Here is a 21,554-nt window from a genome sequence, read left to right as displayed (position 1 = left end):
TAGTAGATAGTAAAACATGTCGCCCGGCCAAACGCCGCAAGTATTCTTGTGTATCAAAATTATCCTGGCTTTGCTCTTTGGTCTCTTGCTCCCAGTTGCCCCTTCTTCATACTTGTACAGAAATGCGCTTTTTTTTGGCTTCAACATCGCCATTCTTCATCTTCCTTCTCTCTTCACCACCTGAACCCCTCAGCCTTTCAACTTCATCTTCTCGGTCGCTTATCTCCCCTGTCACTCGCCATGTTGCCCAATCCCTCTTCGCTACGTCTCTTGCGTCCACGGTCTTCGCGATGCCGCTCGTCGACCCGCTGGCCCCCGCCACCACGGCCCCCACCGCTTCGGTTGCTGTTGTGATTGTTGTGATTGCCGGGCCAGTCCGGTCCGGCTCCAGGGCCGCGCGGTCCTTGTTGCTCGCCGCCACCACCACCGATGCCATCGCCGCCCATTGAGCGCCTATCGCGGAATTCGCCATGGCTGCCGCTCTTGCCATCGCGCTCGTGGCTGCGAGGCCGCCCTGACCGCCCTGAACGGTCACGGTTATTGTCTCGGTAGCCTCGACTTGGCTCTCGCCCACCGCCGTCACCATTAGACGGGCCCTTGGGAGCGTCCATCCACCGCGCGTGTTCTTGCGCCGGCGTCGAAGGCTGTGATCCGCCCGCGAGCACCTGCGCGTCCGAGTTGCCCCCCAACATCTGCCGAGATTGGTTATGTCTGCCTTGGCTGTTGCTGCCACGGTTGTTGTCCAAAGAGCTTTGTTGGAGAGCGTTGTTGATCCCCGCTAGCTGACGACGACCGCCCCGATGTCTTTCCGACGATGCTGATGGCCCGGTTGGAATGTTTGCCTCACCGCCACGGTTCTGACTCGGTGGAGGGCCTGAAGGCGGCGGCGGCGGCGGCGGAGGTGGTTGCGCCGACTTGGGATCAATCTTGGCCAGACGATCGGGATGAACGCCTGTTGGAGTGCTGGTATTCTCGCCATTGGAACCGCCTTGTTTTCTAGACTGGCCGCCCTGCATTGGCGCCGCTGATCCTGGTGTGCTAGGTTCGTAACCGCGTCGTCCCCGTCCAGATGCTGGACCCGAGGGTGGCTGCCGTTCTGCTATCGGCGTCTGTGCCTGGTCAGACGGCGTACTGCCAACGCGATGATCTTGCTGGACCGCCGGGCCGGTAGGAGTCGCTTGTCCGCCTCTAGCGGCGCCGCGACCCCTTGGCCGAGGGCCCAATGGCGTTTCTGGGCCGGTAGAAACCGGATTTAGTCTGCCATAGTTGGGATCCTGGTGGCCGCCGTGGTGGCGTTTCTCTGAATCGGGTCCTCGGGGAGCTCCGTAAAATGCCTCTGAACGATCCGGACCCTTGTCACTGCGGAAAGAACTCGACGGGCCTGGCGATCGGTCGCGGTTGCGCCCCTGGGATCGGTGGTCGGGGCCGTGGCCACGATTGTGCCTCTCTTCAAGGTTAGCGGGAGCTCCGGCGACGCCCTGCTCACCATGACGACCGGCACGTCGTGGGGACTGCGTGCGCGGAGTTCGGTCACGGTCACGATCACGACCATCGTTTCTGCCTGGCCGCCCGGATGAATTATCATCGCGCTGCTCAAGTAGAGCCGCTCGCTCCGGGTTGACATTGTCCATGCTACTGGCCGGCTCTGGTCGCTGGGGTTTGGCCCGCTCTGGTTCCTGTCTGCTGCGTGGCGCTTGGACGGTTTCATCCTGAGCAAACAGTGCTGCGCGCTGAGGGTTCATCATAGGCTCTGCCTGTCCAGTTTGTCCAGTTTGTCCAGTTTGTGCAGTCTGAGGAGCTGGTGATGGGGCTGTTGGTTCGTCATTCTCGCGCTCACTTCTAGGGTTACGCGGTTGACGTTCTTGCTCTCTCGGCTTGCTGGCGTCCCCACCTGCACTGGCTCGCTGTCGCTCTCGTTCGTTACGGCTCGGCCGCCCATCATTAGAATCGCGACTCTCACGACCTTCGCGTGGCTCGCGCTGGTTGCGAGCCTCTCTCCCTTCTCTCCCATCCCGCCTCTCATGGCCGCGCGACTGATTAAATCGTTCCGGCGTGTAGTGACCAGGAATAGGCACATCCGGACGGGTAGGAAGGTTGGGTCTGTCAGGAAGATTATGTCCCCTTTCCCCCTTCGATCCTATTTTCGGTGTTGATGAGCGGGACTGGCCCGAGACCGATGATTCCTCCTTGCCTGTTTCACGACCGCTTCTTGAGGGCCTGGCCGGCAGGTTGTCTCTTCCAGGACCGACTGGCGTGGCACTGGAATTCTGCTGCTTTGAGTCTTGAACCTCGCCATCTTCCTCCTCTCCCGCCTTCGATGCATTTGTCTTGGCAGTGCCGGGCTTGAAATCTGGTGCAGTAGCACGCAAGGCAGAAGCAGCGGGCTTCTCTGTGGTCTTCGTGCCGACATCAGAATTTGTGCGGAACACCTGTACCAGAACCCACTTCGACTTTCTCCGCTGCAGCTCAGAAAGAGCACCCTGAGCAGCAACAGACAGATCCACGCGCCCTCCAAGCTCGTCTTCGGCTGCTGCCTTCTGCGCGGCTTCTTGCTGCGTGATTTGCTGCAGCTGTGTCGAGAATTGAGAAGCCATAAAGTCAATTGCCGGGAAAAAGTCGACCACCGACTTGAGCACCGTCAGGGCATTTCGGATATGCATCCATTCGCTTCCGCCGAGACAAGATTTCAGCGCACTATTCAGGTTCTTGTGCCAGCCAAACAGCAAATCTCTAAATTGTGCATGCTCGACGAACGTCAAAGGCTTGCCATCATCATCGACCGTGAGCGCAAAGCCACGACGACCGTTTTCACGGGGCCCAATGCCTTCCGTCTCGTATGCGCCTTGTGGTTTCTGGTCTCTCATATTCTTGGAGCCAGGCTGAGGGGCATTCCGATGCCACTTGGAGAGGTCTTGCAGAATGAGCTTGAGGAAGCGCCCCAAATACTCGGCTTCACGAACACTACAGGTGAATATCAATGTTCGCAGACGGTTGGCGTTGAACAGACGGTTATACAAGGACATGAGCTTGAAACCTGGAGCATTATTGTCATGCAGCAATTTGATAAAACGAAAAGTGTACTCTGTATCAGTCGGGGAAAGAAGCACACGAGGCAGAATGCACTGCTCGAGAAGCACATCGGAAATAGCATCTGCCTTGGCCGTAGTCGAAAACGACGACTGAAATAGGTTGGCAAGGTATTCGTGCCAGTTTGCCTGTGTCTTCACATGTTTCTTGCGATCCTCGAGGAGATTGATTTGTAGTTGGGTAAGTTCCTTTCGTTTCTCAGTGCGCATCTCCTGACTTCGGCGTGACATGTCGCTGCGGTCACGAAGAAGCGCAGATTCCTCTGCCTTGAGGCGATCGGCTTCCGACTTATAGATGTCAGCCGGACAGTAGATGTCACCCAGCTGCAAGGCCCAGAACGTTGTGGCGAGCTCTGGCGTGATCTTCTCCCACACTTCATCACGTGCACTTCCCCTGACAGCATCTGCGAGGGGCTGCAGCAAAGTACTGATCTGGGCAGATTGAGCTTGATTTTGGTCAACTACCGCAGCCACATCAGGCATGGACTCATCCACTGCCCCCTTGTCTATTGCCAAGTCACCGTATTTGTCAGGCTGAGCCGTTACACCTTTGGCTGCGTCAGGTTCTTCAGTATTCCAGTGGAAAATACGCTGAGATAAGCTAGCACGGCCAACAAGGAATGCTAGGCTGACATCGAGGCCGTAGGAATGCATCAACTCGGGTATAGAGGGCACGATACTGTCGAATTCAGGCTGCGTGAGGTTGCTCCATAGGAAATCAAGATACTGGATGAGCGTCTGATGCGAATCGTCGATAATGGACGAAAGAAACTTGAGATGCGCCTCGTCCTCGGGGATTTGAAAGATTGTCGCTTGTCGATACTGGGCCAGGTTGACTAGCAGACGCGCAGCAAGCTCGGAGTCTGTTAAAGCCTCAATGAGCCGCTTTGAGCTCTTGATGTTATCGTATCGCTTGTCGCCCCCACGCACGAGGGTATGCTTTCGTAGTGACAGGAGCCCCGCCATGGACAGAATCTGGTAGTCGGTAAAGTCAATCAAGTCGACGATACCACCCATGGAGGAGATGAGCTCCTTGAGGATGATGAGATCCGTCGAATTGCCATGGAATAATTGGTCGTTGACGTAAAGAAGAACGGGGGTGGCGTTGAGGAGAGAGTACCGGCGAAACACCTTGCCAGTGAATTTTGACAAAGCTTGAAGCCATTTACTGGTTGTAAGGGCGTGGTCGGCCTGCGTCCGGCTTCTCGACTTGCCGAGTGAGTTCATGAGCGACCAGACCAGAACATCATATGACAAGTCTGTAAAGTACTTGGCGCATTCCACAAACGCTTCGATGAGATTGGGGTACGACTCTAGCTGCTCGAATGCGACTCTGAAAACAATTCCCGGTGAAGAGTAGCTGGTCTTTGCTAGTTGTTTCGCCATTTCGCCCAAGTTCGTCAAAGAAACGCGCTTCATCGTGCCTCTCGTCTCCGCTGTGGCTCTGGCGAATACCGTGCGCATGGCTGGAAGTCGGGAGATCTGCCCTTCAAACCACTCCGCGTAGAGGGCGTAGCGAGTCGTGATGGGATATAGCTTGAGAAGACCCCAGATCGCATTGACGACAGCGGCGTTGGCTTTGGTATGGCTAAGCGCTGGGAGAAGAAGCCTCTTCAGAAGATCATGCCACCTCTTCAGGTTTGCATCAGAGTCATCTTGAGCCAAGCTCATACTGCCGATGCTCGCGAGTTTGGAGAGGAGCACCTCGTCCTTGCCGATGCAGACCCCCGAGATGTTGAGGAATGTGTTGCAAAGAGTAAACACGTCATCAACAGTCTGGCAAACGGGGATGTGGTCAGCCCATTCGTCCCAGTAGAAGCGGTATGTTTGGTTTTCGTTGGTGTCGTATTTATCGGGGAATGGCCATCGCCAGATTTTCTTGGCAGGAAGGCGAGTCAGCTTGACACTGCCTTTTGGAATCCCGGATTGGTCTAAGTCAGGGACAAATTTGGTGGGGCATGCCAGGTCGGAGGTTGATGTAGCTTTGCTTGCATTGTAAACCTTTTCGATGGAAACATTGAGGATGCGATGAATTCTGCTTAGAACCTCGGGAAAAGTCTCTGGTATCCAAGGGAAGCGTCCCAAGATGAACAGAGACTCAGGAATGGCCCCAATAGTCAAAAGCTGCGTCAAGAATGATACCTTTTGCTCCAATGGCTCAGGCAGTTGCGATTTGGCTTCCTGTGCCTGTTCAGCAGATTGCTTTGTTTCGGGTTCGGTCTTCTTAGGGGCCTCTCTGCGTGTTGCGTTCGGGTTGTCATCATCGCCTTGTGGTAACACGCCAGCCATGAGCAGGGCGTTCATTCCACCGCCTCTGGACGCGCGCTCCTCTTCTTCGAGTTTCTTCATCTCGTTCTCTCTTACTGCCTCCATCTTGTCGTCGGCGGGGGAAAGGTGGGGGTATAAGTCTACAAGAGAGATGAAGCCAACCTTAACTAACAGAGCGGCGAGATATAGTAGATTGGCTGGTAGGACATCAGCTTCTGCGCGGAGTTCCGAATTGTAGAATCGAAGCTTAAATCCAAGGAGTTGAGCGGCAACGCGATTTCCAGGAGGAGGCAGAGTGTTGGTTTCTTCAATCCATTGCTGCTCAAGGTCCAACGAGCCGTCTTTGTTGTTTTCGCTGTTGGCGATGAGAGTTGTCTGGATAGATTGTGTAGGCACACGACGACCTCCGAGTTCGAAAAAAGCACCTAGGTGTATTTCTCTTGCGCGGACCCAGAATTCTACATCTCGTAGTCGCTTTGTCTCGGCGTTCGCTGCCTCGTCTTCGGGACTGGTAGCCCAGTCTGAATAGTCAGGGCTTGCCCAAATGGGAAGGCCAGCTGAATAAGCCGGAGAGTTGAGCTTGAGCTGCGAGCGCGGCCACCAGGAACTGATTCGTAAGAACTTGACAAAGAACTTGTACTGCTTGATCAGAACGGCAGCAGCCACGTCGAGAGTGACGTCCAAAACTCTGCCGACATCCAAATCAAATGTACCGATCAAGGCCTTGACCTTTTCAAATGTGTGCTGCGCAAGCTCTGGAGGGGGTGGTGGCACGCTGCTTGTGGTGAAGACTTCAGTGATGAGCTTGGAATAACCTTCTGATTCTTCGCGCAGCAGGTTGTAGTTGGCTTGGCGATAGAGCAGATTAGTGGCCTGGCGGACACCGAGCCTGGCAAAGGTGTCGCGGATAAGGCCAAGTTGTTGCAAGATCGGGGCGTCCAAAACTTGACGCATGAGCGCAGGAGAAACGCCAGTAGCCATGAGGAACTGTCTTAGAACCGGATGATACAGGTCGGAGTCATTGTCCATGACAATGGCTAGCGAATCGAGGAACAGCGTATGAGGAGCAAACGTAAATGATTCCTTAATCACTTCCGTGTTGTCGTCGCCGATGATCTCCCTGACGCATGCGCCGGCCTCTTCTGGCGATAGCTTATTAGTCAGGACGGCATGAATAAACTCCTGCAGTATGCTGGACAGCTCCACGACGTCAATATCCTCACGGGCCTGAACACCGCGCGAAACGACATGCTCCCTGCCGGCGGCAGTCCAGTTTGCCACTTGCTCGTCTGTTATAATGTCAAAGTAGTAGTTAGAAGCCCTCGGCGACTTGGAGGATTGGGGTTCTCGTTGTTGCGGTAGACGTGCGATGGTCGTCGAGGGATCGGACGGCGCAGTTGTCGTGGGAGGCTTAACAGGCGACGAGGGTACATTCGAAGAAGGCTGTCGGGAGTGTTGCGATGAGGGCTGCTGCGGCGTAGATCCCGGCCGTTGTTGACGTGTAGGTGACGACTGAGGTTGGCTATATGATCCATTTCGCCCATGACCATGCGATGAGTCGCGGCGACCAGAAGCTACACGATGCCGACCACGGCCTCTATGATGACCATCATCTCGATCGTGGTGCGCCGTAGCCATGTCGCCCGGCCGATGCGGTGAGGGTCGACCGGCTTCGCCGCTTGAGGGTCGATCAGATCTCTTGCGCTTCGGAGGCATGGCGGCTCGAAATTGCAAGGAAACTGTGCGATTAGATCATTGGCGCATAAAACTGAAGCCTATTCGGAGCGGATAGTATGAGGCCAGAGTGCTCGAGAGGACCGCGAAAGAAAGAGGGGGTGTAGGCCGACTATTAGGGAATCAACGAGCTGGTCAAGGTTGCACGAGGGCTGCAAAAAAAGGGCTGTGGTATTCCAACGGAGGGTGTTTGGGTACACCGGATAAGTTTCTACGTCGCCGGCGGTAACGTATTGGTAGTACCAAGTCCAAGTCGGTTTCTGCGTAACTCGTGGAGTTGCGCGTCGCTGTGATCGAAGCCTTTCGCAGAGGCTGATGAGCAAAAAGAAGAAGCTCCAACAACATCTGGCCTAGCGAGGCCCAAATGGAGGCGCGATGGAGAGAGCTTGGATAAAGTGCACGGGCCAGGCAAACAGAGACACGGCGGCACGTGACGCGCGGCTGGTGAGGCTGCCGTTACTGAACCGGTGTGATGGTGTTGGTCTGCTTTTTAGCTTGGGCATGCTAAAAAATTGTCACTGTTCTAAGCTCAAGTGTAATTGGATGCAAGTGCCCTCTAAATGCAGTAAAATAGAAATGTGCTCTACGACAATACAAAACACGCATCGCATAAAATATTACTCCCGAGAATACCGTTCTTAGTGCTCCCGGCCGCTCAGCCAGGCACCGTCTCCGCTAAGGTGCCTTGCAGTTGCCAGCTTCTAACATGCATTTTAGCGCACATTACTAAAAGTTAGTCACAGAAATCCCCAAGCCCTTTATCGGAAGCTAGATTGCGCCATTCAAAAGAGCCCTTGGCCGCATCGACTTTTCCATTTCATCTCTCATTACCAATTTGTTTTTTTTTGCCCGGTCCCTGCATTCGCAAAACAAGCTTCGTATTGTCATTATATATTTTCTTCTCACGCTATTCTTCAATTGAAGACTTCTCCAGAGGTTCGCCCACCCCGCTTCATTCCCCAGCCTGCGAGATCGGGGTCAGTCGGCAATATGGCCCAGGTGACGACCAACAATGGCACGGCGAAGCCGCAATACGGTCAGTATTCCCGCATCGTACGGGTTGGGCAAGATAATCTGCCCTTCATACCCGTGTCCAGTTCCATATGCCACAATGAACATCGCTGAATACCTGTAAGAAAGACGCTCGTCTCAGCCTGAGAACCCGTTTGCCACATTGATCCCGGACCAGCAAATCGCTATAATCCCAGAATTCACGCTAGAATCAGGCGCAACTCTACGAAATGTCCCGGTTGCTTATACGACTAGAGGAAAGCTCTCACCATCTGGCGACAACGCTATGGTCATTTGTCATGCGCTGACAGGCAGCGCCGACGTGAGTGATTGGTGGGGACCATTACTTGGCGGTCCTGGTCAAGTATTTGACACATCAAGGTTCTTCATTGTCTGCATGAATAGCCTCGGCAGTCCATATGGCTCGGCTAGCCCCGTTACGGCGAAGGATGGAGACGCTACCAACGGCAGATATGGCCCCGAGTTTCCTCTCACCACAATTCGTGATGATGTTGGGTGAGTTCGCCCTGGCCATGCTGATCCTATTGGCCATGCATTCGGTCATTGGTCAATTACTAATATCAATGGTCATAGGCTACACAAACTGCTGCTCGATGAACTTGGGGTTAAACAAATTGCGGCCGTGATTGGCGGATCTCTAGGTGGCATGTTTGTCTTGGAATGGGCATATCTCGGCAAAGACTATATCCGCTGTATTGTTCCTATTGCTACCTCCAGCAGGCACAGTGCCTGGGGAATAAGCTGGGGCGAGGCGCAACGCCAAAGCATCTATGCGGATCCCAAGTACGATGATGGATATTACACATTCGAGGATCCGCCGTCGACGGGCCTTGGCGCCGCGCGCATGTCTGCGCTGCTCACGTATCGCAGCCGCAACTCATTCGAGGCTCGCTTCGGACGTAATATACCTGATCCTTCCAAGGTGCAGACGATTCGAGAGCGGCCGCGTCCGGCAACTCCTTCCGAAGCCCACTTCCACATTCACAACGATGGCCACGTTGTGAAGCGCACATCATTGTCCCGCAAAAACAGCGAGAGCAGTTCCAGACAGTCTCCAAACGGGATCGACGGCGTCGAGGGCAAGCAAGTTGTTGTTGACTCGCCAGATCCTCAGTTCACAGGTCCCAAGAAGGTGGAAAGCCTCACCGGTGGCGATGATCTACCCACGTCGACGTACTTTTCCGCCCAATCTTATCTGCGCTACCAAGGAAACAAGTTCGTGAAACGATTTGACAGCAACTGCTACATTGCAATGACTCGCAAGCTTGACACCCACGATGTTTCGCGCAACCGTGCGGACACGATCGCGGAGGCGCTCGCATTGATAGAGCAGCCGACGTTGGTACTTGGAATTGAGAGCGACGGCTTGTTTACGTTTGCGGAACAGCAGGAGATTGCTGAACACGTCAAGAATGCCCGACTAGAGCGTATTGAGAGCCCTGAGGGCCACGACGCATTTTTGCTACAGTTTGAACAGGTAAACCGCTACATCCTGGCCTTCCTGAAGGAGGTTCTTCCGGACATTATGGACAAGGAGGGCGCGGGTGCCGAAGAGGTGGGGGTTGGCAAGATTACCAAGTCGAGCACGTTTGGCGAAGCAGAAGTGGAGGATATTACAGCATGGTAGAGACGAGAACAAGAACTACAATACTAGGCAGCGATCTTCAGACGGCGTGTCACTGTGGCTCCCGGACAGGATGATTAAATATAACTGTGTTGGGCAGACTAGCCTTTTTGTTGACCGGAGCCTGGGAGGGGCATGGCAAAACTATACTGGTACTGGGTACGGAGTAGGTAACCAGCATTGGTTGTTGGAAAAATGAAACAAACCATGTTGGGGGAGAAAAAGCAAGCAACTGCGAGGGAAAGGTGGCAAGGGGGCGCAAAGGAGCAAAGAAAATCAAAACTGAACTCAAATTTTGACGGCACGAATCATTTTAGGATTGAATGCATATGATGTGTCCGTATTTGTCACGGACAAGCATCACCTTTGTCACCCACAATGCGCGTTACGGCCATGTGGGTGCCCACCCGACAGCCTCGACGGTAGGGGGTGGAAAACATACTAAGTAACTTTCAAGAGATTCGAGTCATTCCCGTAATGCGCAAGCCAGTACTTCGTCAGACTGCCTGGACTCTGTCGGAAAGCAGACGGGATTGAATAAGTACAGAATATGCCCTGCGTGGTAGTTTCCTGCGAGGCCAGTAAGCGTGGGGCCGCCGCTTGAGCCGGAAAGCCCAGCGGGGCGAAACCCATTTGGCCATCTGCCGACCAAGTACTCCGTACGGAGTACGGATTACTGGCCAGCCTTCTAGAATTTCTAGAAGGCGACGGGTCGGGTTTCCGTGTCAGGCACTGGTACGCGAGGGAGAGAGGAGGAAGGGTCTTGGGGGTCTGGTCTGCTGCTGAGAGGCTTGCTGGGTCGGATGGATGCTTCTTTTGTGGCGCTGGCCCGGCTGCCTAATCACATAATCATGGCCAAGGGGGGGTAGAGACGAGGCGAGACGGTTTTTCATTTTATTTACTTTATCGATATTTTCTCTCCAAGTTTTGGCAGCGATGGTGACGCACGTGGGGGAAACGGCGCTACTCTGTTCGCCTGAACCTAGACTCGTGGGCGAATGGGTCAACGGGCCATGAGTGATTGAATTTCTGTCTTGTAACAGGGGCTTGGGGCGACTTGTTTTTTTTAAGCCCATGAGCCCCTTGCAAAGTTGCAAGCCACTGTTAGCTGGTTGGCCGAGTTGAAGAATATGGAGAGATCGCCGGCCCCCTCCCTTCTCTTCTGGCACCCTAGACGGAATGGCGCAAGAGGCTGTGACTATGCTGCTTAATATGAGACCGCGACCCCCCCGCCGCAGTATGCCGACTGCTGGGAACCCGAGAAACCTTGAGTTTAGAATTTCCCAGTTTTCAGCAGAAGCCTAAAACATTCATCTTTGATGCGACTGCTGGACGCGAGAGGCCAAGCTACCTCTATGCGAGCCGCATAAGGGCCAGACTTGGACGGACCGATAAGATAGCGGGCTGCCTATATCAGTACTGGTAACAGTGAGGTCTCGCAAGGTATACTTGTATCTGCTTGCCTTAGCTGGGTGGCGAAGTACATCGGCAGCCCTTCAATAGGCTCTTCGCTGTTCGGTTGTCTGTTTCGGCGGGCTTTGCCGCTGGAGCCTCGCCTTATTCTTCTGCTGGCTTTCTTACCTACCCTGTCACTCTCTCTCTCTGCCTGCATCGCCTCGTTTTCCCTCTTCCATTACGACATTTCACCCCCAGACTCTTGCAGCCTCTGCGCCCGACAGCAAGTCGAATCGGACAACCTCTTCCTTCTCAGGCCAGCCTTTTATTCTCCAATACGCTGCTGGCCACGCTTCGGCAATTGAACGGAAACCGCGTCCCGCATATCGACCCGCAGCCAAGTCGGCCTACCCATGTCTCATTAGTCGCAACTGCGAGTCGTTTGCCCACCAGGAGCAAAGAGAACCCTGACAAGAGAAATCTCGCGAATATAACGACATGTGTCACGCTTCCCAGCCGCTCAACTACGCATTCCTCCCATACAAAGCAGCTTTCCCCCGTTGATAGAAGGGCCTCCTCCCGTGCAGGCGTCGGGGCCGGCACGCAAACGCTCGCCGAACAGAAATCGCCATGCCCGAGTCCTCCGACCACATACTCCCGCCACCGGCGCAGGCGTCGATCAACCCGTTATACTCGCGAGGCGGCAACAGAGCATTTCACAACTACTACAATGACTACTCTCACATTGCGGATGCCAACTTGCGCCGTCGACTTGCGCTCTCAGACGTTGACAAGGTTCCATTCGGAACATGCCGTACGTGCCGATCCGGATGGCTCGCTGCCGAACAGGGCAGACCAAGTATGAAAATAGAGTGCTAACAAACAAAAAACTCAACTCGATAGACGTTCGAGCTGTTCTCGTCGCCGGTGCTGGATTCCTTTTGGATTCCTACAGTATCTTTGCCATCAACTTCGTCGGCCCCTTGGTGGGTCTGGTCTATTACAGCCAAGATGGCACTGGCAGTGGTACTTTGCCGGTGGCCATGAACCAGGCCTTGAAGGGCTCTACAAGCGCCGGAATCGTCATAGGAATGATCTTGTTCGGGTTGCTTGCCGAGTACGTAATGTATCGCGCCACTCATACGTTCCGGGCTGACGCTTCCTAGTAAATACGGCCGCCGTCGCATGTACGGCATCGAACTCGGCCTCGTCTTATTCACAATGTTCAGCTCCGCGATTGCTTCCGGGAGCCCTTCCATGAGCGGCCCAGGTGTATTAATATTCTGGCGCGTGTTATTGGTGCGTGCAGTACATTCGAGCTGTGTGGCATCTATCTGGAGACTAATTTTCGGTAGGGCATCGGAGTTGGAGGTGACTACCCTCTTGCCAGCGTCATCAGTTCAGAGTAAGTAGACTGTTGGCCTCTCAATGTACCCTCATGAGACTAAATGCTCAAAATTTCAGATTTGCGCCAACTCGATGGCGCGGCGGTCTGGTGGCAGCCGTTTTTTCCATGCAAGGCCTCGGCCAACTCATGGCTGCTGTAGTCGGTCTCATTACGGCTGTCATTTTCCAAGACGCGTACGACGGTATCGGCCCCAGCGGCCCGTGTGATGCCGCATGTCGCATGGCCGCCGATCGCTCCTGGCGCATCATTGTCGGTGTTGGCGCGATCCCGGCATGCCTCGCCATGTATTACAGAATTACCATTCCCGAAACTCCTCGATATACTTTTGATGTACAACACGACGTCGACAGAGCAGACGCCGATATTCGAGCCTACGTATCCAGCAGTCGGCCGAAAGACAATGTTTCTACCAGCAATAATCATCTCCAGCCTTCAGCCTTGTCCGTGCCCAAGGCTTCTTGGGCAGACGCCAAAGAATTCTTTCTAAAACCACACAACTTACGAGCCCTAATTGGAACCACTCTGTCATGGTTCTTTCTTGTGAGTGCTGTGTGCCCCCCTTTTCAATAGACTCCTTGCGACTAATGCAGCTGTACAGGATCTTGCTTTTTACGGATTGGGGCTGAACACTACGGTTGTTCTACACGCCATCGGGTACGCCACTGGCCAAACATTGTACCACAAGCTGCGGAATCAGGCTCTGGGCCTCATCATCCTGACCAGCGCTGGCTCGTTACCAGGATACTGGACCGCTATAATGACAGTGGATACAATTGGGAGGAAACCTCTTCAAGTGTTTGGCTTCCTGCTCCTCACTGTCGTCTTTTGCATACTCGGCTTCGCGGCGAATGCTCTCACCGAGGGATCCAGGCTTGCGCTCTACATTGTCGGCCAGTTTCTTTTCAACGCCGGTCCCAACACGACGACTTTTATTCTGCCGGCCGAATGCTTCCCGACACGGTATCGCGCCACGGCACACGGCATCTGCGCAGCCATGGGCAAGATTGGCGCCATTGTGGCGCAGGTCATCAGCATCCCGATTCTGCAACAAAGGGGGTCGGCGGCAGCTGCAAATTGTACGGGAGACGATTGCTCGTCGTCTCTCACCCGTCTCATGCAACTCTACGCGTTGTTCATGTTACTTGGCACCCTGGTATCGCTACTGATTCCGGAAACGAAGGGCATCACACTGGAAGAGCTCTCTGGCGAGCCGCACACGAGCTACAACGACGGCTGTAATGGCAGTGTCAAGGCGTTCCGCCTACCACGGCCGTGGTGGCACCCGAAAGAACTTCTTGGTTTCTGCGGGGCGGGCCAGCCTGCCGGGTTTAATCGGCGTTCTCTATGCTGGGGTGGTAGCCGCCATGGCAGCCATCACCAGTCGCCTCGCCTCGGGATCATGGCGTCGCCTCAAATGGTCGGGGCATCGACTGAGACGACTGAGAACACAAAATCTTCACAATGGCGCATCCTCGGACATTTTGGGAAGCGCAAAGGGCACAGTAGGGCAGACAGTGAAGATATCGCCATGATGATGCGTCGCGATGGTGGCACTGGGGCGCAGCGGGATGACGCGTCGGACGAGACAGCCTATGTACGAGGGACAAATGGTCATGCTGGCGCGATGACCACATTGCGAGGTGGAAACGGTGAAGCTCCGACCTGGGGCGCGGGTTGGGGTCGCATTGATCGAGGACGCACTGCGCCTTCTTCAGAGTTACAGGACGTAGGTATGCTGCTACGGAATTAACGAGTCATGTGTAGTCAACACGTACGAGTAACGGCGTGTATGGAAAGGCATTTTAGACTTGAAGCGATTACCCTTGTTATTTTGATTCTTTTTTTTTTCAATATTTTTGAATTCGATTAAGAAACAGTAAGGCCGCGGGGTTTTTTTTTACATGAATACAAAACTTGAACAAGCATGGCGCAAAACAAAAGGCTGGTCCCGTAGCAGGCTGGATATGAAGACGCCCACCCATGATAGACCATCAAACATTGAACAAGAAGGAAAAAAAATGAAAGATTGAAAGTCGTAGTCTCTTTCAGCTTGATACAGTTGGCGGGCAAACTCTTTCTCGTGCCGGGCCTCTCTCTCTCTCTCTCTCTCTCTCTCGCCCTCCATTTTCACGAGCTAGACAGCTTGCTTCATTTTAGCATCTGTAAAATATTCTGATTAGCAAAACTTTTCGGCAAGGATTCGTAACAAGGCAGCACAAGATTCAATTTGAAAGAAAGCAAAGATGGATGCCCCCCACCCCCCCTCTCCCCTCTCCCAACGAGGCAAAACATACCTGCAGTAGCCGCTGCACGTCTCGGAGGCCTTGGAGCGGAACTCGCCGTTTTCGCAGTACGAGTTGACATTGGAGGCGTGGCAGTAGCCGTCGAGGCGTTTATCGCAGGTGAAGCGGCGGTGGATGACGTGGTCGACGGGCGAGGCGATGGCGCCGAGGGCGGCGGCGACGACGAGGGTGAATGAGACCTTTTCGGGGTGAAGAAGATTTTTGACCATTAGCATATTGTAGCATTTTTGACGTTTTTTCCCCTCTCATTTTATTTGTTTGTTGGTGTTAAACTGAGTGACGAGGTGACGGGCTGGTATTTTCTCTTTGGTGTCGTTGTCGCGTTCTAGTCATAAAGAGGGTTGACGGAGGGCTCATTCTCACCTTCATTGTGATGTTGAAATTTGTGTGAGATGTGGAAGACAAGTTCGAAATGATCAGCGACGACAAGGGCGTTGTAAAAGATTTCGGCGACAAAAACCATATCCCGTCAATCCGGGGGGCGGATGGGACAACTACTTATCTAGTAGGGGGGGCCAGAGACAAGAGACAGAGAAGAGAGAGAGAGAGGCGGGGGCGGGCGGAGAGGGGGAAAGAGAGGAGCCCTGAGAAGAAATGAAAGACTAGACATTTGTCTTAGATCCTGCAGTAGCGAATAACTCAGGCACAAGTGTGTGTGTGTGTAATAGTGTATTGAGGCGGACAAGGGAGATTACAAAGTGTCTTGGATGATGGGGTTGTAAGTGAGACAATTGGAGCGAGTCCACGCGCCGCTCGCGCTCGAGCACGATGGATCCGACGACGCGCTGAGAAGGAATTAAAGAAGAAGAAGAAGGAAAAGAAAAAAAAAAGTTGAGCTGACAAGAAACATTCGAGGCTCGGCACCATTTCGTTGTTGTTGTGTCTTTTCTTCTTCTTCCCAGGTAAGTGGAGGAGTGCGCCACGCCGTCTTATTACACGCACAAAAGACTTGAGATGCCGAGAAAGGATGCTGGCATGTAACTACTAACCAGTTTGTTGGCTTTTTGTGGTGCGAGGACACGACCGACATGGGCTGGGGGAGAAGACTCTCTCCTCCTCCATAACTCTAGGAAATTTGTATTATCCCGAGTCTTTTTTTTCTTAGGCTCAAAGTTGGTAAACTATCTCCCTTTTCTAGCAAGTCTTCCTTTTACTCCCGTCCTTTTACGCTCATCAACAAGACAACACTTGCGCCCATTATAGCTACCTAGATATGCAGAGGAGACTCTATCAACTTGTTCCAGTCGTCGCTTCTTGTTCTTTTTCTTTTTTTTGTCCAACTTCAAAATCACGCAACTCTTCAACCTTGGCAAGACATTCATGGCAGAAAACGGCTACTGGTAATAAAGCAGGTGGAAAATGGGGCAAGACATTGGACTTCTTTTTTGCGCCGACTGGCGAGGCTCCCCCTGCGTCCGACTAGTCGAGTAGTTCCGATTCTATTTTAAGCCCTCGTGGAAATTTGGGTGACGGACAGGAATGCCATTCTTTGCTTTTTCTCCTTCTCCTCCCATCCCAAGTGCCCTCCCTGCTACTTACTGAGTACTCAGTACTCTTCTGCGCCAAACGCGCGCCACTCACTGGACTGATGCCCCCCCCCCCCTCCCCCTTCGTTGCTTGCTTGTGAGACCAGAAAACAGAGTCCTTGCCTCCTCCGTCCAAGCTACCACATGGCCGGCGTGCTTCGACAAAGAGCTTTCATTTCAAGTCACCCCCGCCCCTCCCCCTAACGTCGATTAGTCACCCGTGTCTCCCGATCGCGAAGAAAGTCTAGAATTGTCCAGTCTCAGTTGAAACGGCCCTGTTATATACCCCTGCGCTCCTTGACAGCCTGACAGGCACATGTGCCCATCCCCCGGCGACATTTATTACGGGTGCTAGAAATGACCAAAGGCTGTCGGAACTCGACTCTTGGGCTCAGCTGAGGAGCTAGAGGCAGCCTCGTGGGTCATATGTGCGCTGCGTTATCATACCGGTAAGTAGTCGCCTTGCTGATGAATGAGGTTTTGTTGAGACGAATGGACTCGGACGCGCCTCCGTCTCCTGCTCTGATCCCTGCGGCAAACCCGATCGGGGGTGGGCTGGACGACATCTTTTCATCGCCCTCCGCTGCCAGATACATGCAGCTACTCAGTATCCCCGTGGGACGAGAGACATTGCACTTGCTTCCTCTAGAACCGGCTCCGACGGAGAATCTCGTTTCTGCAAGGAGGCAGAGAGTGCATAATACTGATCTCCACGCACCATGCCCGCCGCCGCCTTGGCTCGCGCCACCTCGACGGGGCCGCCATGCCGAAGCGACCCCGCCCCCGGCCATCGACCCGGTCACCACCCCAGTTCTTCCGGATTCTCTGCGTACCTTCTTGGGATGAATGATGTAGGCACAGAGATTTGGTTTGCAAAGGAAACACCACGCTTGTGTTACATGAAAGATGGCGTGAAGTCGCCAGCACCGGAACCGTAACTAGCTAGTAGTTATGCCTCGCTCTCGATCAAGGTAGCGACCGGCGCGAGACTACCCGTTTAGGTTGGAACCCCCGAGAGCATACCAAACGACTCGCCGGCGTTCTTGGCCGCGGCTTGGCCGTGGCAGTTGAATTTGGTACTCCCTTCCCAGCGTGGGTAGCATTGCCGCGACAGTTGGACTTGCGGTCGTCGGACTGTCGCCCTTTTTACCCACCTCGTACCGGGCAAAAGCATGCGCCAACTTTCCGCGGTCAAGCAGCACATAACCCGATGGCATCGGGGGGATGGATGATGCGGGCTGCAGCCTGCATTCGTTTAAGAGGAAAATTTGGCAGGGGAAAGGGTGAGACATCGGTGCCCTCGCTGTTGGAACATCTGTCGGCCGTAGTAATGTCTCAACTGCGGTATGAGGCAGAAGTGCACTTTTATTTTTAGCTCCTCTCATCGAAAAGCTTTATATGTAGCCCATCGTATGAATATGAGGCACATCATGTTCTGAAGCGGCAGGATATGGTCTGGTATTGTACGAATTTGAGTAGACGAGCCGCATCATGTCAAGGGATGATGCGTGTATACGTACCACCATGATCGCTATTTCGATCCCGTTGCTGGTTATGTTTCTAGTTTCGAGTAGATACGCGCCGCGACATGACAGGAGCCGGCTCATGATGGCACTTACCAACCCAGAACTGGGTTGGAGGAGAGAACTTACACGGGGCAGGTGCGGCCAAGACGGGCGTTATCAGTACATCATCTTGAGCACTTCCCTTAGAGGGGGTTGTTCTCCATCAACAATACCGTGTATCAAATAGCATCAAATACCACACTCGTTTGCAGAATCCCGCCAATGGACAACGGAGACGCGGAGCCAGAAGCGCTCTCTGGTGACGCAATTCACAGAAACGGCGAAACAAGCACACACGCAGAGCCAGAAGCGCCCTCTAGCGACGCAGTCCACAGAAACAGCGAAACAAGCACACACGAAGAGCCGCGAGCATCAACCCGAGTGGCATTTGCGCTCGATCAGCACGACCCTACAAGAACCGTCCGCCACCCCCGCGTCCTCCACCACCACCATCAGCGTCAAGCACAGCACCACCACGACCTGCCACCTCCCTACAGTGCCCACGGCTTGCCGCCCCCGCTGCACTTCCCGCACGAGACGCGCTCGCGGAGAATGACCCCCGACGAGGTCCTGGAGTGGCGGCGCACCGTACTGCCCTCGTGCCCCGCGCCAGCGTTAACGGTCGACCCCGTCGTCGACGGCCGCATCGTCGCGCCCAGCCCGCCTCCGACCGTGACGGGCGTGGACCTGGCCACCTTGGTGCATGAGCGGCTGCGGCAGGAGCAGCTGGAGAGGCGTGAGAGGCGGCGCGAACGGGGGAGGAGGGTCGTGCAGGCGCTGTGGCGCTGCGTCGGGCTCATCGTGGAGGGTGTGTGGGCGGTCGTCGACTTGGTCGTCGCGGGTTGGGAGGCGGCGCGCGAGCGGTTCCGCAAGCGACCCGAGCAGGGCACCGAGACCCCGGGCGATTTGCAGTTTTGGGGGTGAACTATGCAGCGTCCGGCTGCTCAATAGAGCGGTGACTGTTGCAAGAAACGGCACCTTGATTATATTGTCATGTCGTATTTGTTAAGCTAGCGAGGTATAGATACGGTCCTTGAAAATGAAAGCGCGCTCCCAGATGGCAGATCCCAATGACTATACAATAAACGTGAAGACGTTCTCTCAACCACCTGGTTCCTACATGCGCCGGCTTGGTGTTATACTCTGTGTCTGGGAAGAGAAAAAAGCCAAGTCAGTATTTCCAGTGGGAATCTTTGAGCATGTCGCCCGGATGAAAACAAACAAGGGAAAAAAGTCAAGGCAGCAGCCGCCACCAACAGAAATAAACGTCGAACAATCCAGAGCTCCCCAACAGTTAAGGCTGGCAATTTGTCCTTCACGCGGTATTTCAATGCTGCGTGTACACAAAATGTGGGACAACAAAGTGGTATAGGTATATAAAGTTGACAAAGAAAAAGAGGGAGAAAGATGAAAGAAAAAAAAAGGACGACAGATGGGCGGTCAAGCCAGGCTGAAGAGACCAAGATTGCAAAACAGAAGAACCAACGCTCACGATGCCCGGGAAATTTTCTTTTGCTCTACTCCTCGTCCACCCAGTCGTCGCCGCCCGCGTCGTCAATCTCAATCGTGGTTCCCAGGGCCTCCTTGCCCTGGCGGATCATGTCCTGTAGACGCTTGTTAAACGCCGAGATGCGGACGTCGGCGTCGCGCTCCTCCATCTTGCGGCGGGCGGCGAGGTGCTTGGCCTCGGCGTCGAGACGCGGACTGTCATCGTTGTGCGGCGGCTCGCCGGAGTCCCCGCGGCTCGACGCCGCCGAGGCGGTGCTGTTGGCGCGGCGGTGCGTGCTGGCGTTGACGACGTTGCCGCTGCGTCTGCGGCGGTGACTGCTGCTGCCGCGTGATTGGGAGCTGGGATAGGCGTGTGTCGTCTGGGAGGGCGAGGCGGTGGAGGCGGTGCTGGCGGTGGTGTAGTAGGAGGTGCCGGCGGTGGAGGAGGAGGAGTTTGCAGGGGCGAGTTTGGTCGGGGAGGCGGATCGAGGGGAGGCGTAGGACGCTGACGACGGCGGCCGGAGCTGGGCCTGGTCAGAGGGCGTCTCTGGGCGGTAGGAGAAGCGGGCAGCCGACGGCATCGAGGCACGGCTGTTAGGGGTTGTGGATATGCGGCGGCCCGTGGTCACGGAAGGGGCGTGGTTGCGGCTCCGGGGCGACGAGCGGTAGCCACCGCTGGTCCTGCGCGGCGTGGCAGCAGCAAAGGGTCGCCCGGTGTTTGCGGCGTCGTTGACGAGCACCCAGTTCCGGCCGAGATCGTCGGCGTGCGTCGTCTGTCGACGCTTCGCAGCAGGGATGCTAGGGGCCGGGCTAGCAGGGCGAAAGGACTGGAGCTCGTCGTCGTCGGCGGCGGCGGCGGCGGCGGCGGCGGGGGGGAAACTAGGTGGCAGCGCGGTGTCGTCGACGGTGGCACGGAACGGATTTTCAGGTTGAGAGGCGGGAAAGTGGCCCGGGACTCGGTGCTCGTAGTCGTCGTAGTGATAGTGATAACTGTACGAGTAATCATCAGCGGGGGGCAGGGTAGCGTTGCTCTCCACCATGGCCCCTGTCTCGGTCATGGCAAAGCCCCGGCCGCCACCAGCGTAGAAGCCCTTGAAGGCACCCGCCTTGCAGAATTCCCAGACGCGGCCGACCACGCCGCCGACCACGCCGCCGACTACGTTGATGGCGGCGCTGCCCCATCCTTGTGAGGGTGAAGATGGTGGGTCGTGCCGGAAGAGCGAGGTCGGCGCGCCGCTGGAAGCCTCGTCGTCGTCCTCGGTGTTGCGAGACCGCTTCGACCCGAGGGCCGTCCGATAATTGGAATCAGAGTACATGCTGTCGCCCAGAGCGTCCGACTCTGCGTTTCCGGGTGTGTCTAGAGTACCCGCGAGGGCATACGCCTTGATAGGCGTTTGCTGAGGCGCCGCCGCCGCGCCAAAGAGGCTCACAGAGGCCGGCGCATCGTCGACGGCGGCTGGCGTGCCTGCGCAGGCTCGTTTGCGTTTCGGGGCGACGTCGAGAAAGGCGGAGCCCGATGGTGAGGGCGAGGATACGGGAGGTCGAAATATGAGTGGCTGCGACGCCGCCGTCGCGCCGACATCGTTGTGAAAGGCTCCCGGCATGCTGAAGCCCGACGGGTACGTCATCTGGCGAGGCAAGACGGGAATGTTAGCAGCGTGGGGTGGTTTGAGGTATGCGGGTTGTGACCGGGAATGCAGCGACAGCGCAGCGGCTTGAACTCGCGAGGGGAATAAGAGAGAAAAGCTCATACAGCCGAATAAAAAAAGGTTGCGCCAAGCGCAAAACTATCTCTGGACAAAACCTATGCGCAGGGTCGTAGTAGGCGCACCGCCTGATCAGCGCCGGAGTAAGCCAAGGCAAGCAGACGCAGATGTGCGAGCAGCCGCCCTATAATGAGCCAGGCAGATCGAATACTTAGTATAGACCTGCTATACGAGTTTCGGTGAAAACCAGCTCGGAAAAAAAAATGAAAAGAGGAAGCCAGGCAATATTCTGGTCTGGTCTTTGAGCGTTCGCTTTGTTGGAGGTTTGCGTCCTTGCAAACGACGGGGCCTTGTTTATCGAGCCGCCAGCTCGTGACCCCACCGAACGAGTGGTGTGTGGCTGGGCAGCTGCCTGGGCG

At 55.0% G+C, this 21,554-nt stretch overlaps 6 protein-coding genes across 6 annotated transcripts; 3 read left to right on the top strand and 3 right to left on the bottom strand.

The window, feature by feature from the left end:
- Positions 1-203: 203 nt before the first annotated feature.
- V2A60_009265 (transcription factor/nuclear export subunit protein 2-domain-containing protein) lies at positions 204-7,070 on the bottom strand (the record flags this gene model as incomplete). The annotated part of the gene is made up of 1 exon (XM_083260532.1): positions 204-7,070. The coding sequence occupies one exon, from the start codon at positions 7,068-7,070 to the stop codon at positions 204-206; it is 6,867 nt and encodes a 2,288-aa protein (XP_083116658.1).
- A 1,008-nt stretch (positions 7,071-8,078) lies between these two features.
- Positions 8,079-9,747, top strand: V2A60_009264 (homoserine O-acetyltransferase; the record flags this gene model as incomplete). The annotated part of the gene is made up of 3 exons (XM_083260531.1): positions 8,079-8,124; positions 8,225-8,615; positions 8,694-9,747. The coding sequence occupies 3 exons, from the start codon at positions 8,079-8,081 to the stop codon at positions 9,745-9,747; spliced, it is 1,491 nt and encodes a 496-aa protein (XP_083116657.1).
- Positions 9,748-11,769: 2,022 nt separating this feature from the next.
- On the top strand, positions 11,770-14,297 carry V2A60_009263 (major facilitator superfamily domain-containing protein; the record flags this gene model as incomplete). The annotated part of the gene is made up of 6 exons (XM_083260530.1): positions 11,770-11,953; positions 12,043-12,256; positions 12,306-12,438; positions 12,495-12,544; positions 12,604-13,087; positions 13,146-14,297. The coding sequence occupies 6 exons, from the start codon at positions 11,770-11,772 to the stop codon at positions 14,295-14,297; spliced, it is 2,217 nt and encodes a 738-aa protein (XP_083116656.1).
- A 403-nt stretch (positions 14,298-14,700) lies between these two features.
- On the bottom strand, positions 14,701-15,065 carry V2A60_009262 (uncharacterized protein; the record flags this gene model as incomplete). The annotated part of the gene is made up of 2 exons (XM_083260529.1): positions 14,701-14,707; positions 14,842-15,065. The coding sequence occupies 2 exons, from the start codon at positions 15,063-15,065 to the stop codon at positions 14,701-14,703; spliced, it is 231 nt and encodes a 76-aa protein (XP_083116655.1).
- A 3,098-nt stretch (positions 15,066-18,163) lies between these two features.
- On the top strand, positions 18,164-18,865 carry V2A60_009261 (uncharacterized protein; the record flags this gene model as incomplete). Its single annotated transcript, XM_083260528.1, has 1 exon — positions 18,164-18,865. The coding sequence occupies one exon, from the start codon at positions 18,164-18,166 to the stop codon at positions 18,863-18,865; it is 702 nt and encodes a 233-aa protein (XP_083116654.1).
- A 593-nt stretch (positions 18,866-19,458) lies between these two features.
- Positions 19,459-21,033, bottom strand: V2A60_009260 (uncharacterized protein; the record flags this gene model as incomplete). The annotated part of the gene is made up of 1 exon (XM_083260527.1): positions 19,459-21,033. The coding sequence occupies one exon, from the start codon at positions 21,031-21,033 to the stop codon at positions 19,459-19,461; it is 1,575 nt and encodes a 524-aa protein (XP_083116653.1).
- Positions 21,034-21,554: the final 521 nt, after the last annotated feature.

This window comes from Cordyceps javanica, chromosome 6, assembly GCF_051103115.1.
Source record: "Cordyceps javanica chromosome 6, complete sequence".
Classification (NCBI taxonomy): domain Eukaryota; kingdom Fungi; phylum Ascomycota; class Sordariomycetes; order Hypocreales; family Cordycipitaceae; genus Cordyceps; species Cordyceps javanica.
The sequence above is the reverse complement of the archived record's forward strand: the minus strand, read 5'-3'. Positions and strand labels throughout refer to the sequence as shown.